This window comes from Lithobates pipiens, unplaced genomic scaffold (assembly GCF_037356315.1).
Source record: "Lithobates pipiens isolate NorthernLeopardFrog02 unplaced genomic scaffold, aLitPip1_a1.2 Scaffold_18, whole genome shotgun sequence".
NCBI classification, from domain to species: Eukaryota; Metazoa; Chordata; class Amphibia; order Anura; family Ranidae; genus Lithobates; species Lithobates pipiens.
This window is the reverse complement of record NW_027507758.1, coordinates 632,759,451-632,774,992: the sequence shown is the minus strand read 5'-3', so window position 1 is coordinate 632,774,992 and position 15,542 is coordinate 632,759,451. Positions and strand designations below refer to the sequence as shown.

The 15,542-nt window shown below is 44.9% G+C and overlaps 1 protein-coding gene across 4 annotated transcripts; it reads left to right on the top strand.

The window, feature by feature from the left end:
- Positions 1-1,120: 1,120 nt before the first annotated feature.
- On the top strand, positions 1,121-14,954 carry LOC143989650 (uncharacterized). Of its 4 annotated transcripts, XM_077489906.1 has the most exons (8): positions 1,121-1,181; positions 3,966-4,092; positions 4,181-4,304; positions 4,421-4,518; positions 4,608-4,742; positions 4,823-5,032; positions 5,153-5,294; positions 12,372-14,954. In XM_077489906.1, exons 3-8 carry the CDS (start codon positions 4,220-4,222, stop codon positions 13,364-13,366), a joined length of 1,665 nt encoding a protein of 554 aa, XP_077346032.1. In that variant the 5' UTR covers positions 1,121-1,181; positions 3,966-4,092; positions 4,181-4,219; the 3' UTR covers positions 13,367-14,954. The 4 variants fall into 4 exon arrangements, with proteins under 4 accessions (XP_077346032.1, XP_077346031.1, XP_077346034.1 ...); XM_077489905.1 differs by having other exon boundaries at positions 3,966-4,304; XM_077489908.1 differs by lacking the exon at positions 4,608-4,742 and having other exon boundaries at positions 3,966-4,304.
- The last annotated feature ends 588 nt before the right edge of the window (positions 14,955-15,542 follow it).

Genomic DNA, 15,542 nt, shown 5'->3' with positions numbered 1-15,542 from the left:
TTAGAGAGCTATCATACGGTACCAGTATCTCTCAGCCGGTCCGGCGATACCGTAAGATTGTAAATCCATGAAGTGTCCTTCAACTGAGCCTTTAGGCTCCTTCAGAGAAACCAGCCTTGTGCACGGCTTCCTTCTGAAGAGTCTTCCCCTGGATGCTTCTCCAGTTGCTGGGCCTTTCCTTAGATGAGACGGCACGCATCACCTTTGAATCCTCGGACATCGACATCCATTTAGGCCTGTACCTGCACCTACTTCGCCTTGGGCTAGCCAGCCCCGAGACTCGAAATTGCATGGATCCGCACCCCAGGCTAGGAGGGCCATGGGGGCTGGTCAGGAGGACCAGGATCAAACAGACAGAAAATATCTTCTGGACCGGAGCCCCGAAGCATGTGATTTGTGATGTCAGAACCTTAAATACCACCTCCCAGAGTGCACAGCAGGAGAACACTACCACTGGGCTGGTTCCGAGAAAACGTGGCACTCAATAAACCCAACTAGACTGCGTTCTACTACTTACCAGCGGTGACAGCGACACCTGCGGTTAAGAAGAACTCAGTGCAATCCAGCTAGACTGGTACTGAAACCATAATTTAGCAAAATTAGCCCCAAAACCCAACTGTGGTTTCAGGAACACAAACTTTCAAAAACATATAGCGCATGCTCGTCAGGAGCCGGCGCTACATATGTAAAATTCACTTTTTATCTTTCAAAAAGTGTTTCCCAGTGCTAAACCTGTCAATTATAAATTGCTGCATTTGTAAATGTTAAAAGTCAATATAAAGGAATAGTAAAAATGGTAAAAAACAAACAAAAAAAAACCCTTGTGAATTGAATTAACCTTTTGTTTTTGGTTAATTTTCCTTTAAGGGGGTGTGGTAGGGGGACGTGTCCTATGTCTACATACATTTCTTAGTAGGTGTCCCTCATTCCCATCCCAAAATGTTGGGTGGTATACATACACACACAGAACAAGGCCGTGTCCACACCCTGAGATGTGTCCCGGGCTGCAGTTCCTCTGAGCTCCACATGGTGGTGATCTCACCTCTACCCAGACAGGAAGTCTCTATGGAATACAGACAGGAAGTCTCTATGGAAGACAGGAAGTGATGTCAGATACAGCCAAGACATCCCATTTGGAAGGAGGAAGAGAGAAGACATTGCTGGATCTGGCGGCAGAGGAGGTAATATGTAGATTAACCCCTTCAGGGGGATCAGTTGATGATGAATAAATCTTCCTTTCAAATCTGCCCATACATGGTTAAATTTTATCGTTCAGCCAGCGGGATGAGAGGAAAAAACTGATCCGATAATCTCCCATTGGCTGAGCAATATTCTCATTTGTCTCTGAGCTCCTTCTTGCTATTCCTCGTCCTGCCTGTTGTTTCCTTGGATTGATTTTCTGTGTAGTGACCCCGGCTTCATCTCTTGGATGCGCTCGTCTGTTGCTTGTCCTGACCTTTATCCTGATTCCTGGATCTCCTCCTCATCTCTCCTCCATTTCCTCTTACACAGCTTTTCTCCACATCTGCAGTGATCCTGGGGGGTGGAAACTTGGCACCGGCACTCAGCAAAATCCATCCCCACCATTAGGAGCTCTGGAGAAAATTGTCTGCTATTTACACTCCGTTCCTCCGCACGTCACCTGATCACATGAGAGCTTACTTTCACACATTCCTGACAGATTTCTGTATGGTGAAGGTCAAAGTTCACTCTTCATTTTAGGAGAGGAAGGACTAGAGCTGCACGATTCTGGCCAAAATGAGAATCACAATTTTGTTACTTAAAGAGGGATTCCACCAAAAAAAAAAATATTAAAAGCCAGCAGCTATAAATACTACAGCTGCTGATTTTTAATAAATGGACACTCACCTGTCCCGGGTTCCAGTAATGCCGGCAGCCGAGGCCGATCGATCGCTCGGCTCTCGGCTGCTGCAGTCACCATTCTAGGTGAGGGAATCAGGAAGTGAAGCGAATCGGCTTCACTTCCCGGTTCCCTACTGCGCGAGCCGCGCCGCGCAATAGGAAATCTCCGCGCTGTCACTGGGACCCGTGTGTGTCCCAGCAGACAGAGCGGCAGGGCAGGAAATGGCGTAGACTCCCACGGGAGTCTATGCCCGGAAGTGGGTGTAAATACCTGTCTTTGACAGGTATCTCCACCCCCCTCCCCCCTGAAAGGTGTCAATTGTGACACCGGAGGGGGGGAGGGATCCGATCAGGGGAGGTTCCACTTTAGGGTGGAATCCCGCTTTAAGATAAAAAGATCACAATTCTCTCAACGTAATTTTTTTTTTAGGAGAGAGAGATTTATTGAGCGCCTCTCCTCTCCTCTTGGGTGTTCCCCTCTTCTTTCAAGTCCCCCCCCCCTTTTCCCTCTCAAGTATCCCCCATCCTCCTTTCAGGTGCCCCTACTTATCTCAGGTGTCCCCCTTTTTTCCCCACCCTCTCTCTCTAGTGATCTCCTTCCCCCTGTCAGGTGCCCCCAATCCCAGGATCCCCCCTATATTAGGTGTCCCCCTTGCTCTCTCTCAGGTGTCCCCCATCCCCCTCTGTCAGGGGTCACCTCACCTGCTCCTGGATCTAGCCGTCCTCTGTCACCACCCACTGTGTTGTGGCCCCGGAGGGATACTCCTGGCACAGCAGGCAGAGCTCCCCGAGCAGAGAGACCCCCATCTGGGAGCTCCGGTCAGGGCCCTGGTCTCGGGAGGGCTGTACGGCCAGCTTCTGCTCTCCACCATCTTTCCCTGCTGACATCGCACACTTGGACGCACACTGGAAGAGGCAACGTCCTCTTCCTACCAGCACCGGGGGGGGGGGGGGGGGGGCTGTCATTCTGACATACTTACCGACCAATCACATTCTTTGTTTTTTCCGACGGAAAACACACACCATACTTTCCGACCAATCACATTCTTCATCAGAAATTTCACATTTGCTGTGATGGCTTCCCCTCCCGTCTGCAACAAGGAAACAGGAAACATCCCAGTGCACGGCACGCGCTTTTAATGTGAGCACATTACAACAAATTGCTCGATGGGTCAGAATCGCCCAAATCCAGAGTAGCGATCGTGGCAGGCGGAGAATCGCGATAACGATTATATGCGATTAATCGTGCAGCTCTAGGTAGGGCACACCCAGGAACAATTGTTTGGTTTGCATCGGAGCCAAATATAGAGGACCCCTCAAATCTCCCCATCCAAATGTCCCTCCATACAGAGTTTTTATGTCCTATGACATCACACTGACCTCACAGCTCCTCCTCCCAATGTCCCTCTATCTGTTTTTTTTTTCTGATGCTCTTAGAATGTGGGCGGACCCTTGGCATCCTCACTTGCAAAGTGGGACTGTTGGTCCTGAATTGTATGTAATGATATCATGTCAGAATACCTACAACAAGCTTTTAACCTGCATAGTGTGGGGGTCCTATGTGGTGTACAGGATGCCGTGGCTGGGTCCTGGAAGGACGCTATATTTCCCCTCTGGTTGGGTTGTGGTCTCTTTAAGGGAATAAAATTGATTAACCCACCTGTTAAGGAAGTGTCTTTAAAAAATAAGACAGGAAGTGGTAGATGGGTGTGGAGGAGTGGAGAAGACATGGTGGATGGTGGATGGTGGATGGTGTTTATTTTGGGTTGCAGCAACTGAAGTGGACAGCAGTGTCCTGTTTGGAAGGCTCCTGGCAGGGGAAGCTACCTGCCATCAAGATCAAGTTCTGTTTTGATAAAGACAGCTATTCTGGACTTTGCAAGTCGGTGAGACTACAAACCTTTTTCCTTTTGTTTTTGGCTGCTGTAAAGCTATTTAAGTTTAATAAACCCTTTGTTGTGTGAAAAGCCTGTGTCCTGCGATCTACCTGGTCCCCCGAACATTACAGTGGGTAAATTATACCTTTTTAATAAAATAAAAACCTGAATGATGAAGTGAGGAGGATTCTGGGAATATCATTTGATTTTACTATTTGTGTTCAGCTCTAGAGTTTTCCTCCTGTGAAGTCTGGAGATCATATGACATCACATTGCCTCCTTCTCCCTCCCTGATAGAATAGAGAAATACAAAGAAGATTCTAGAAGTCACCAGAGAGATGATGGAGGAGAGGTGAGGAGGATTCTGGGAATTCTGGGACATTATCCAGTAACAGACAAGGGATGTGTCTGGATGGTGACTGTATCATTGTGTGTGTCAGGTTCCTATAAGGTTTCAGGATGTTACTGTCTATTTCTCCATGGAGGAGTGGGAGTATTTAGAAGGACACAAGGATCTCTACAAGGACGTCATGATGGACAATCAGCCGCCCCTCACATCACCGGGTAAGAGGAGACTTTATTGTAAAGGAGAGAGCAGTACGGAGGCTCCACCTAGATCCCCCATCATCTGATAAACACATAGAAACAATGTATTCAGTCAGTGTGTGTGTTTCCTACAGATGGATCCAGTAATGGGAACCCACCAGAGAGATGTCCCCGTCCTCTGTATTCCCGGGATTCCACACAGGAAGGTCACACCATCCCCCACCATCATCAGGTAGATGAGGAACAATCACTGATAGTATCATTAGGATCTGTACATTATCTGCATTGTTACCATTGATGTCATTTTTATTATATATTCAGAGTGGAAACCTGAGAGATTCTAAAGCTGAGGTTAAAGAAGAGATAAAAGAGGAGGATGATGAGAATGGCATGATGAAGAAGTCTGAGTCTCTAAGAGAACACAAAGATCTGTACACCATCCCCCACCATCATCAGGTAGATGATTGACAATTATTGGTAGTTCTGATTTATACACAGCATGTTTGTTACAATTAATCTTTTTATTATATATTCAGAGTGGAAACCTCGGGGATGATAATATTGAAGTTAAAGAAGAGTATAAAGAGGAGGATGAGGAGTATGGAGTGATGGAGGAGTTATCAGAAGGACACAAGGATAAGATGAAGCCACTTAATACCAGAAACCCACCAGAGAGATGTCCCCGTCCTCTGTATTCCCGGGATTCCACACAGGAAGATCACACCATCCCTCACTGTTACCTCAAGGTTGGTGAGATGGAGCTCATAAAACACAAACTCATGGAGACAATGTGTAGATTTTTGTGATGTCACAATATTAAAGCTTATATCTTACAGATGATATTCTCTCTCATTTTCTTGATTTAGAGTGGAGATCCAATCGATATAGAATTTGAGGTTAAAGCAGAAGAAGAAGAGAGGTATGTGAGGGATGATCAGCAGTCTATGGAGGAGGATGGAATAACGAGGATATTTATAGAGGAGGACACTCCTACAGAGATCAGCACAGGTGGGTCATTAACACTAAATCCATTCCTCCACCCATACTGCTCACTGATTGGTCCAGAGTAGGGCGGGGACTGGGTGATATCAGCCTGTAATCCCCTGGTCACATTCCTGAGCTGTGTTCCCCGTCCTGTATTCCTGTATTTCTCTCGGATAATCTTCCTTCTCTGTGCTGCCGACACAATTTATGTATCTAGACTGGATTTATGGAGATTCTGGGGATCAGCTGGCAGCAAAATCTTGATTTCATTACATGGAACAGGAAACTTCGGATTCGGCAGCACACCCACACAAAAAATAAAGTAGAACGTCTTTATTGAAGCGTGAATAATAATATAAGCAGCCCTCAAATTTTTCACTTGCATTTTGCAAGTGGATAATGAGGGCTGGCGAGGAGCTGGGCTGCCTGGGAGCAGGGAGCGAGCACCACCAGTGGGCAGAGTTGATCGGGAGCCATGCTCCCAGTGATCATCCCGGTGTAAGAGAGCGTGGCGGAAGAGGAGAGCCACGGGGTCACGAGCGGTATAGCGCGCTGCTACAGCTTACATTGAAATTGCCTCTGCCTTTCTCGCCATCACACACAGCCCCGCCTCCTCCTAACCCCGCACCTGTGATAGACAGAATGCGGGTCAAATGCTGGCACGTGTTCTGTCTATCACAGGCGTGGGGTCATGAGGAGGCAGGGCTGTGTGTGACGGCGACCAGAGCGGAGGCAATTTCAATGTAAGCTGTAACAGCGTGCTATACCGATTGGGGGCTCGCCTCTTCCTCCAGTCGTGATCCAGCCGCCCTCTCTTTTCCGCCGCCCTTGCGAGGCTTCAATGTTTTGTAAAGTTTGTCTGCAATGTTGGCACGGTGAGGCTGCAATGAAGGGCACAGGTCACGCTGCATTGATGGGCTCCGATGATGTTGTGCTGAGGGGAACTGATAAAGTCGTTGTTAATATTTATTTTTGTAACTTAATTCTGCATCAAATATTTAAGTGTCATTTCATGAAATTTTTTATGAGGGTGTGATTGAGGGCAGAATTAGGGACAGGGCATGGTAGGGGTTTAGCGGGGCAGCTGGTGGCGAGTAACCCTTGAGGCCTGGCTAGTAGCTCAGGACTTGAAATTTTGAACCCTGATAAAAGCAATGGATGGGTACAGGCAGGGGAAATGCAGGTAGGTTTTACACTATAGAAGTGCTTTGTCAAAAGCCCACGTTTTCAAAATGTTCTCTTATAACACACAAGTCACATGACATTCACAGGTGCAAATCATCAGATTAAACTCGGCAATTGCAACACACAAACCAATAAAATCTCCTTTTGCAAAAAGACATTTTAAAAACACAGAAAAGATTCTATTCGATATAGCAACCTCACAAAATAAAAAACGGAAAAAATTATATTTCCCTTTAATCTAAAGAGGTTACACACTACATCTTTCAAACGTTCTTTAATCAGCTGATTAACCCCTTCCCGTCCAGCCGCCGCTTTTATACTGCGTCATAGCTATACGTTGGCTCTTTAAGGCGCCTAGCAGGCAGGCGTGCGCGCGCTTGCCCGGCGCGCGCGATGACCGCCAGGCACCCACGATCACTCACGACAGAGAGAGAACCAGGATCTGTGTGTGTGTAAACACACAAATCCCGGTTCTGTCAGGGGAGAGGAGACAGAACGTGTGTTCCTACTAAGTAGGAACAATGATCTGTCTCCTCCTCTAGTCAGCCACTTTTGCCTTACAGTTAGAACACATCTAGGGAACACAGTTAACCCCTCGATTGCCCCATAATGTTATCCCCTTCACTGCCAGTAACATTTATACAGTAATCAGTGGCTATTTAAAGTTCTGATCGCTGTATAAATATCAATGGTCCCAAAAAAAATCACAGATCGCCGCCATTACTAGTAAAAAATTATTTAATAATAAAATGCCATTAATTCTATCTCCTATTTTGTAGATGCCATAACATTTGCACAAACCAATCAATATGCGCTTATTGCGATTCCTTTGTTTTTTTACCCAAAATATGTAGAAGAATACATATCATATCAAATACAATTCCTGCCTCCATTCTGCCAAACAAGCCTACTTTGTTTCTCTTATTAATACTTTATCATCTAGTGCCCGTCGGCTCTTCTCAACCTTTTAACTCTCTGCTTCGTCCCCCTCTACCCGCTAACTCCCTCGCTGCCCAAGAGATTGCCAATCCCTTCAAAGACAAGATTGATGCAATTCGTGAGAACACCTCCACTGTGTGTACATCTTCCCCACCCAACATATCTGGCCTAATGGCACATTCAACACTCTCCTCTTTTGAATTGGCTACTACTGAAGAGGTTACAAAACTTTTCTCAGATGCCCACCTAACCCATTGTCCCCTTGGACCCTGTTCCCACACAACTATTAAGGTCACCCTCTAATTCTATCCTATGTTCCCTCACTCACATCTTCAATCTCTCACTCTCAAGTGGCACCTTCCCCTCCCCTCTAAAACATGCACAGATCACCCCCATACTTAAAAAGCCCTCACTGGACCCCACCAACCTGAAAAACGTAAGACCCATCTCATTGCTCCCATTCACCTCTAAACTTCTGGAACGCTTAGTCTACAACCGTCTTGGCTCCTACCTCTGTGAAAATAACCTTCTTGACCCCTAACAGTCTGGCTTTCGCTCTCAGCACTCCACGGAAACTGCCTTACTAAAACTCACTAACGATCTACTAACTGCTAAAACCAACAGCCAGTGCTCCATACTCCTACTACTTGACCTCTCTTCTGCCTTTGATACTGTTGACCACCCGCTCCTCCTCAATAAACTCCATTCCCTTGGCCTCCGAGATTCTGCTCTTTCCTGGTTCTCTACCTATCTATCACAGCGCTCCTTCAGTGTCACCTACAACTCTGTATCCTCCTCTCCATTGCTTTTTTCTGTGGGGGTCCCCCAAGGCTCTGTTCTTGGACCCCTTCTCTTCTCTATTTATACCTCCTCCCTTGGTCACTTGATAACTGCCCACGGCTTCCAATACCACTTATATGCCGATGACACCCAAATCTATCTGTCTACTCCTCACCTCACTCCTTCAGTCTCCTCTCGCATTACTAACTTACTAACTGACATATCAGCATGGATGTCACACCATTTCCTTAAACTAAACCTCTCTAAAACTGAGCTATTAATATTGCCCCCTGCACATGCCCCCCTCCATGACTTTTCCATCAAAATCAACAATGCAACCATCAGGCCCTCCCGTCACGCCAGGGTACTAGGTGTAATCCCAGACTCTGACTTGTCATTTCAGCCCCAAGTCCAATCGTTGTCAAAAGTTTGTAGATTTCACCTCCGTAACATCTCTAAAATTCGCCCCTTTTTAACAAATGAAACCACCAAGCTCCTCATTCACTCCCTTGTTGTCTCTCGCCTTGACTATTGCAACTCCTTTCTTATTGGCCTGCCTCTCCCATAGGCTCCTCCCCTCTTCAATGCTGCTGCCAGACTTATCCACCTTACCAACCGCTCAGTGTCTGCCAACCCTCTCCTCCAATCCCTACCCTGGCTCTAATCACCCAGCGAATTAAATTCTAAATACTAACCACAACATACAAAGCCATTCACAACTCTGCCCCGAGCTACATCACCAATCTTGTCTCCAAATATCACCGAAATCGTCCTCTCCACTCTTCTCAAGACCTCCTACCCTCAAGCTCTCTCATCTCCTCCTCACATGCTCATCTCCAGGATTTCTCCAGAGCCTCTCTCATCCTCTGGAACTCACTACCTCCACTGGTCCGGCTATCCCCTACTCTTGCTACCTTCAGGCGATCCCTGAAAACTCATCTCTTCAGGAAAGCCTATCATGTCTCCAACTAATCTCCTACCACTTCCATCAGCTCATTCCCGACAGTTATAACCTTTTGTACCACCGGCCCCACCCTATTAGATTGTAAGCTCTTCTGAGCAGGGCCCTCTTAATCCTCTTGTATTTTATTGTATTGTAACTGTATTGTCTCCTTTTTTAGATTATAAAGCGCTGCGTAAATTGCTGGCGCTATATAAATTGTGAATAATAATATCAGAATAAACTGAGGAAGATTTTTTTTTTTTTTTTTTTTTTTTTTTAAATTGGGTGATATTTATTATAGCAAAAAGTAAAACGTATATATATATATATATATATATATATTTTTTTTTTTCTTTTTTCAAAATTGACGTGCTTTTTTTGTTTATAGTGCAAAAAAAAAATGCAGAGGTGATCAAATACCACCAAAAGAAAGCTCTGTTTGTGGGGGGAAAAAAGGACGTCAATTTTTTTTTTTTTTGTACAACATCGCATGACTGCGCAATTGTCAGTTAAAACAACGCAACGCCGTATCGCAAAAAAATGGCCTGGTCATTAAGGGGCTAAATCTTCCAGGGGGCTGAAGTGGTTAAAGAAAGGAAGAGCCATGTGAACAGATGATTGACATGAAGTGAAACAATTGTGGTGTGTGTGTGTGTGTGTGGGTGTGTAACCTCTTTAGATTAACCACTTGACCACTGGGCACTTAAACCCCCTTCCTAACCAGACCAATTTTTAGCTTTCGGTGCTCTCACACTTTGAATGACAATTACTCAGTCATGCAACACTGTACCCATATGTAATGTTTGTCCTTTTTTTACACAAATAGAGCTTTCTTTTGGTGGTATTTAATCACTGCTGGGTTTTTTATTTTTTGCAATATAAATCAAAAAAATACAGAAAATTGTAAAAAAAAAAAAAAAAAAAAAATAGTAGCATTGCAGTGTATTGACACTAAGCAGCGCTGTGGGCTGGATCTGTAGTGCCCATAGTGCTGCAAAAGATCTCTCCCCCTCTCCTCTCCCCCTCTCCTCTCACACTGTACCGATCCGTACAGAGAGGGGAGGGAGGTTTTTTTTATACAAGTGATTGCTCCGTCATTTGACAGAGCGTTCACGTGGTAAACGGCCGCTATCAGCGGCCATTTACCGCGATCCGTGATGGGCCGGGTCCCCCGGACCCAGTGGCCATGGATATTCCCAGGGAGTGTGCGGGGGGCGTGACGTCCCACGGACGTCCACCCAGAATAAGCCAACTGCTATAGCAGTCTTTCGACTATGGCCGGTCGGCAAGTGGTTAAAGGGAAATTTTTTTTTTTATTTTTTATTTTTTTTTTTTTTAGGTTGCTATATTGAATAGAACCTTTTCTGTGTTTTTAAAATTATTTTTTTTCAACAGGAGATTTTATTGGTTTGTGTTTTCAGTTGCTTAATCTGATTTCCACCTGTGAATGTCATGTGACTTATGTGTTATAAGAGAGACTGTGGCTTTTGGAAAACTTATCCTGTCTCCGTGCACCCCCCAGCATGATCGCGTTGGGCCACGCGGCCGCCGGCCGATAATTGAGGCCGCGGCTTTGAGGCCTTCTGCGGCACCAATGCTTCCTTCGGAAATCTGTCGCCCTCTTGTGGTGGTCGTTGGTATGACAACCAGCAATGCTAATGGAGCTTCCCCTGCCTGTTTTCAATGCCCACCCATCTCCTTCCCTTTACTTAGAACCCTTAAACATTATATATATTTTTTATTCTAACACCCGAGAGAATAAAATGGCGGTCGTTGCAATACTGTCTGTCACACCGTATCTTCCCCTCACTCGTCACCATGTCAGGCCAGGGACATGTCCGGATCGCCGTTACCGAACTGGCTCCTAACTTTTTTAGGTGGCTCCTAGATTCCAAGCAAATTTTTCAAGCCCTAATTTATTGTACATTACATACATCTGACCCCTGCGCTATATACTCTGTTGTACATTACATGCTTCTGATGCTATAAAATCCTAACTATTGTATCCAATATAATAAGTTGTACATTACATAGTCCTGACTTCTCTTGCACCCATTTCCTACCAGATGGGCATTTCATATCTGATGATTTGATTGGAGCACAGGCTCCATTATATGTTGATAATGTGATACTATCCTCAAAAATTGGAACCTTAACCACTTCAGCCCCAGGCCATTTTTTGCGATTCCGCACTCCAACGCTTTAACTGACAGCTGCGCGGTTGTGCGCCGTTGTACCCAAACAAAATTGATGTCCTTCTTGCCCCACAAATAGGGCTTTCTTTTTGGTGGTATTTGATCATCTCTGCGCATTTTATTTTTTGCGCTATAAACAAAAAAAAAAGAGCGACAATTTTTTGAAAAAAAACAATATTTTGTACTTTTGATATAATAAATATCCCCAATTATTTTTTTTATTTTTTTTTAAAAGGCTAATTTTTTTCCTCAGTTTAGGCTGATATTTATTCTTCTACATATTTTTGTAATAAAAATCACAATACGAGTATATTGATTAGTTTGCGCAAAAGTTATAACATCTATAAAATAGGGAAAAGATTTATGGCATTTTTATAATTATTTTTCTAGTAATGGCGGTGAGCAGTGATGTTTACACACAAACACACACGTCCCTGTTCTGGCTCTCGGGCCTGCGCGCGACCGACAGCCACGTGCATCAGTACCCCTGGAGTGCAGTGGGTGCGCGCCTGCTATCCTGCTTAAAGGAGCCGACGTACAGCTACGACGGTTTGTGGGATTGTGCCGACCTTTCGTTGTATTATGACAGTCGGCCGGTTGGCAAGTGGTTAAACAGAAAGTGATAATGGGGGAGGAGTCAATAACCCAATGATGGTGGTCTTCAGGATTTGTTCTCCCCCCATCCTCACTCTCTGACCTCTGGTGGGGCTCAGCCCCGCTGTTATTCATGACTAAATCATGGACTAAATAAGGAAGTGCAGGACTTCTTGTGTTGGGAAGATGGCAATGAGTGATAGAGGGGGAGGGGACACTCGTCCTATAATCCCCCTCATCACTGTCACTCCTATAGAAGACAGTTCTCGTTGTTTCCTCTCTCTCTGACTAAGGTCCATGAATAAAGAAATGATCTGGTAGGAGATCAGAGGACCCATTTACTAGTTACCTTGAGGGGGGAATTGTAAGATCCTCAGAGACAAAGCTGCCTGATGTGGGCGGAGTCCTGGTTTAGGGGAACCAATCAGCTGATGTCTAGTAATAATCTTTGTATTTCTATTTTAGTAGATGGACGGGAGATGAGGAAAACCTCAGAGGATTGTCTCACTTTGTCTCCAGACTGTAAAGTAGAAGATGAGGACATCACACAGTATAGTCCAGGAGAAAACCCGACTACCTCAAATGTCCATCCGGCACCACACAGTGTAGATGGACCATCGTATTCCTCTTATCCTGAGGAACCTCAGACTGTGAGGGACGGGGCCGTCCTTCCAACAGAGAAGAGGTTTCCCTGTACTGAGTGCGGGAAGTGTTTCCGTTTAAAATTTGATCTTAATGTGCATAAAAGATCTCACACAGGAGAGAAGCCGTATTTTTGTCCCGAGTGCGGGAAATGTTTTTCAGTGAAGTCCAGTCTTTACAAACATCAGAGATCTCACACGGGGGAGAAGCCGTATTCCTGTCCTGAGTGCGGGAAATGTTTTATACAAAAATCATGCCTTGTCATACATCAGAGATCTCATACTGGGGAAAAGCCATATTCCTGTCCTGAGTGTGGGAAATGTTTTTCACAGAAGTCCAGTCTTTACACACATCAGAGATCTCACACGGGAGAGAAGCCGTATTCCTGTCCTGAGTGTGGAAAATGTTTTTCAGAGAAGACCAATCTTTACAAACATCAGAGATCTCACACTGGGGAGAAGCCGCATTCTTGTCCTGAGTGCGGGAAATGTTTTTCACAGAAGGCCAGTCTTTCCACACATCAGAGATCTCACACGGGGGAGAAGCCGTATTCCTGTCCTGAGTGCGAGAAATGTTTCAGAAAGAAGACAAATCTTTATAAACATCAGAGATCTCACACTGGGGAGAAGCCGCATGCCTGTCCTGAGTGCGGGAAATGTTTTTCACAGAAGGTCAGTCTTTCCACACATCAGAGATCCCACACGGGGCAGAAGCCATATTCCTGTGCTGAGTGCGGGAAATGTTTTTCAGATAAGTCCAATCTTTACAGACATCGGAGATCTCACACAGGGGAGAAGCCGTATTCCTGTCCTGAGTGAAGGAATTGTTCCTCACTGAAGTCCTGTCTTCCTGTACATCGGGGATCCCACACAACCCTCGAGGTGTATTAGTGCCTTGAGTGCGGGAAATGTCTTCTATATGAATGTTGATGGACATCACAGCTCTCATGTGGGGAAGAAGCACACCCTGATATACACCTCAGATATACTCCATGGCTGATCTTCATCATGCAAGAAATGGTTCCAGGGGTGTGGACATTTAAAAAAAAAAGACTTATCCAAGGGACTAAATAGGGGTCCCAATCTCCTTGTCCCTTATGACGATCTCCTTGTCCTGATAAAATGAAAATAATATTTACCAAAACCGTATATAAATCTGAGGTGTTTTTAAGAATTTCGGGGGCTTTTATAACTTGGCTGCTCAGTACAAGTGCATGCTGAGCAGACAAATCACGCTCCGGTGTCCGCTCCGTTATGGCACAAACACACGATCGGAAATTCGGCAGCAAAAGACTGATGAGAGCTTTTGGTCGGAAAATGCGACCGTGTGTATGCTCCATCAGACTTTTGCTGGCCGAATTCCCGCCAGCAAAAGATTGAGAGCAGTTTCTCAATTTTTCGGTCGGAAAAAGTTCCAATCGTCTGTAGCAATTCCGAAGCGCAAAATTCCTACGTATGCTCGGAAACAATTTGACGCATGCTCAGAAGCATTGAACTTAATTTTTTTCGGCTCGTCGTAGTGTTGTACGTCACTGCGTGCTTGACGGCCGAAAGCTCAGCGAAATTTAGTGTGACCGTGTGTATGCAAGCAAAGCTTGAGCGGAATTCCGTTGGAAAAACCATCCAAGATTTTTCAGACGGAAAATCCGCTCGTGTGTACGCGGCATTACAACTACGGAAAAGTTCACCTTTTTTATGAAATTATAAATGCACATTTTCTGCAGGTAAAAAAAAATGTTAATTTACTAATTTTTTTTTAGGATCCTGGAAAGCATTGCAGCCATGACGTTCTGATGGCTGGTGCGATACAGGACTCCTGCAGACTGTCCTTGTAATCTGTCTGCCTGTACATTATATGGGAAGGCAGTTACAGTGACAGGAAGAACCAATCATCTACCAGAGAGCTCAGCAGCGGTGTGGGAATTCATTGAAAACTACAAGCCAACATCGGCAAAGGACAGAACTCTGTGAAGGAATGTCACGGCCGCGCTCTTTTCATAAAGTGACAGCCGCTACAGGGAACTTCTCCCCGCACTGCTGTCACACAGAGGACTCGGATCACTGAGCCGCTGCAGGAACATGTAACATCTTCCCGAAGTTAAAGGTTTCCTTTCACCTTTTCACTGGCAGAGCTATTTTTGTTTTATTTTTTTGCACATATGTTTGGACCTGAAGATTACTTAAAACCAACAAAACATGATGTATTTTCTGAAAACAGACACTCTAGAGCAGGGATCCTCAAACTACGGCCCTCCAGCTGTTGCGAAACTACACATCCCATGAGGCATTGTAAAACTCTGACATTCACAGACATGACTAGACATGATGGGAATTATAGTTCCTGAACAACTGGAGGGCCATAGTTTGAAGACCCATGCCCTAGAGAATAAAATGGTGGTAGTTCCAATTTTTTTTTTATGTCACACGATATTACCGCAAAAGTCTATAACGCAAAATATCAGTAAAAAACACACAGTTCATTTTAGTGGACACAAAAATGCAATAAATTACCCAATATTTTGGTAAAATATAAAAGCTTAGGTCACACTGAGTAAATGGATACCCAGCATGTCAAACCTAAAATTTGTGTGCGCCTGTGAAATGGTGAGAGACTTCATAACCCTATATATTCTATAGGCGCTGCTTTAAAAGCTCCCTATAGGTCATCAGTATAGTGTTACTGAGGAGGTCTGGTGTTAGAATTATCGCTCTCATTCCAGCGTGTGCAGCGATATGTAACATGTTTATCGCAATCAATGTTTTTAAGCATAGGCGCCCCAAAGTGTGCATTTATTTGTAAGTGTGTATATGTGGGGGGATTTTATGTGCTTGGTGGTAACTTTAATTTTTTTCATGCACATGTCTATTATCCCGCTAATATTTATAACTCGTGACCAGCTGACTGTGCAAGCTACTTTGACACCGCCATTTATCACTGTCTCTTTGCTATGTCCCCCAAGCGTTGTGTAAGTGGCACAGATGACAATTTACAATG

Coding starts and splice junctions, on each gene's coding strand:
- LOC143989650 (XM_077489906.1), top strand. CDS start 4,220: ATGGAGGAGTGGGAGTATTTAGAAGGACACAAGGATCTCTACAAGGAC. Junction 4,743..4,822: donor CCATCCCCCACCATCATCAG/GTAGATGATTGA, acceptor TTATATATTCAG/AGTGGAAACCTCGGGGATGA. Junction 5,033..5,152: donor TCCCTCACTGTTACCTCAAG/GTTGGTGAGATG, acceptor TTCTTGATTTAG/AGTGGAGATCCAATCGATAT.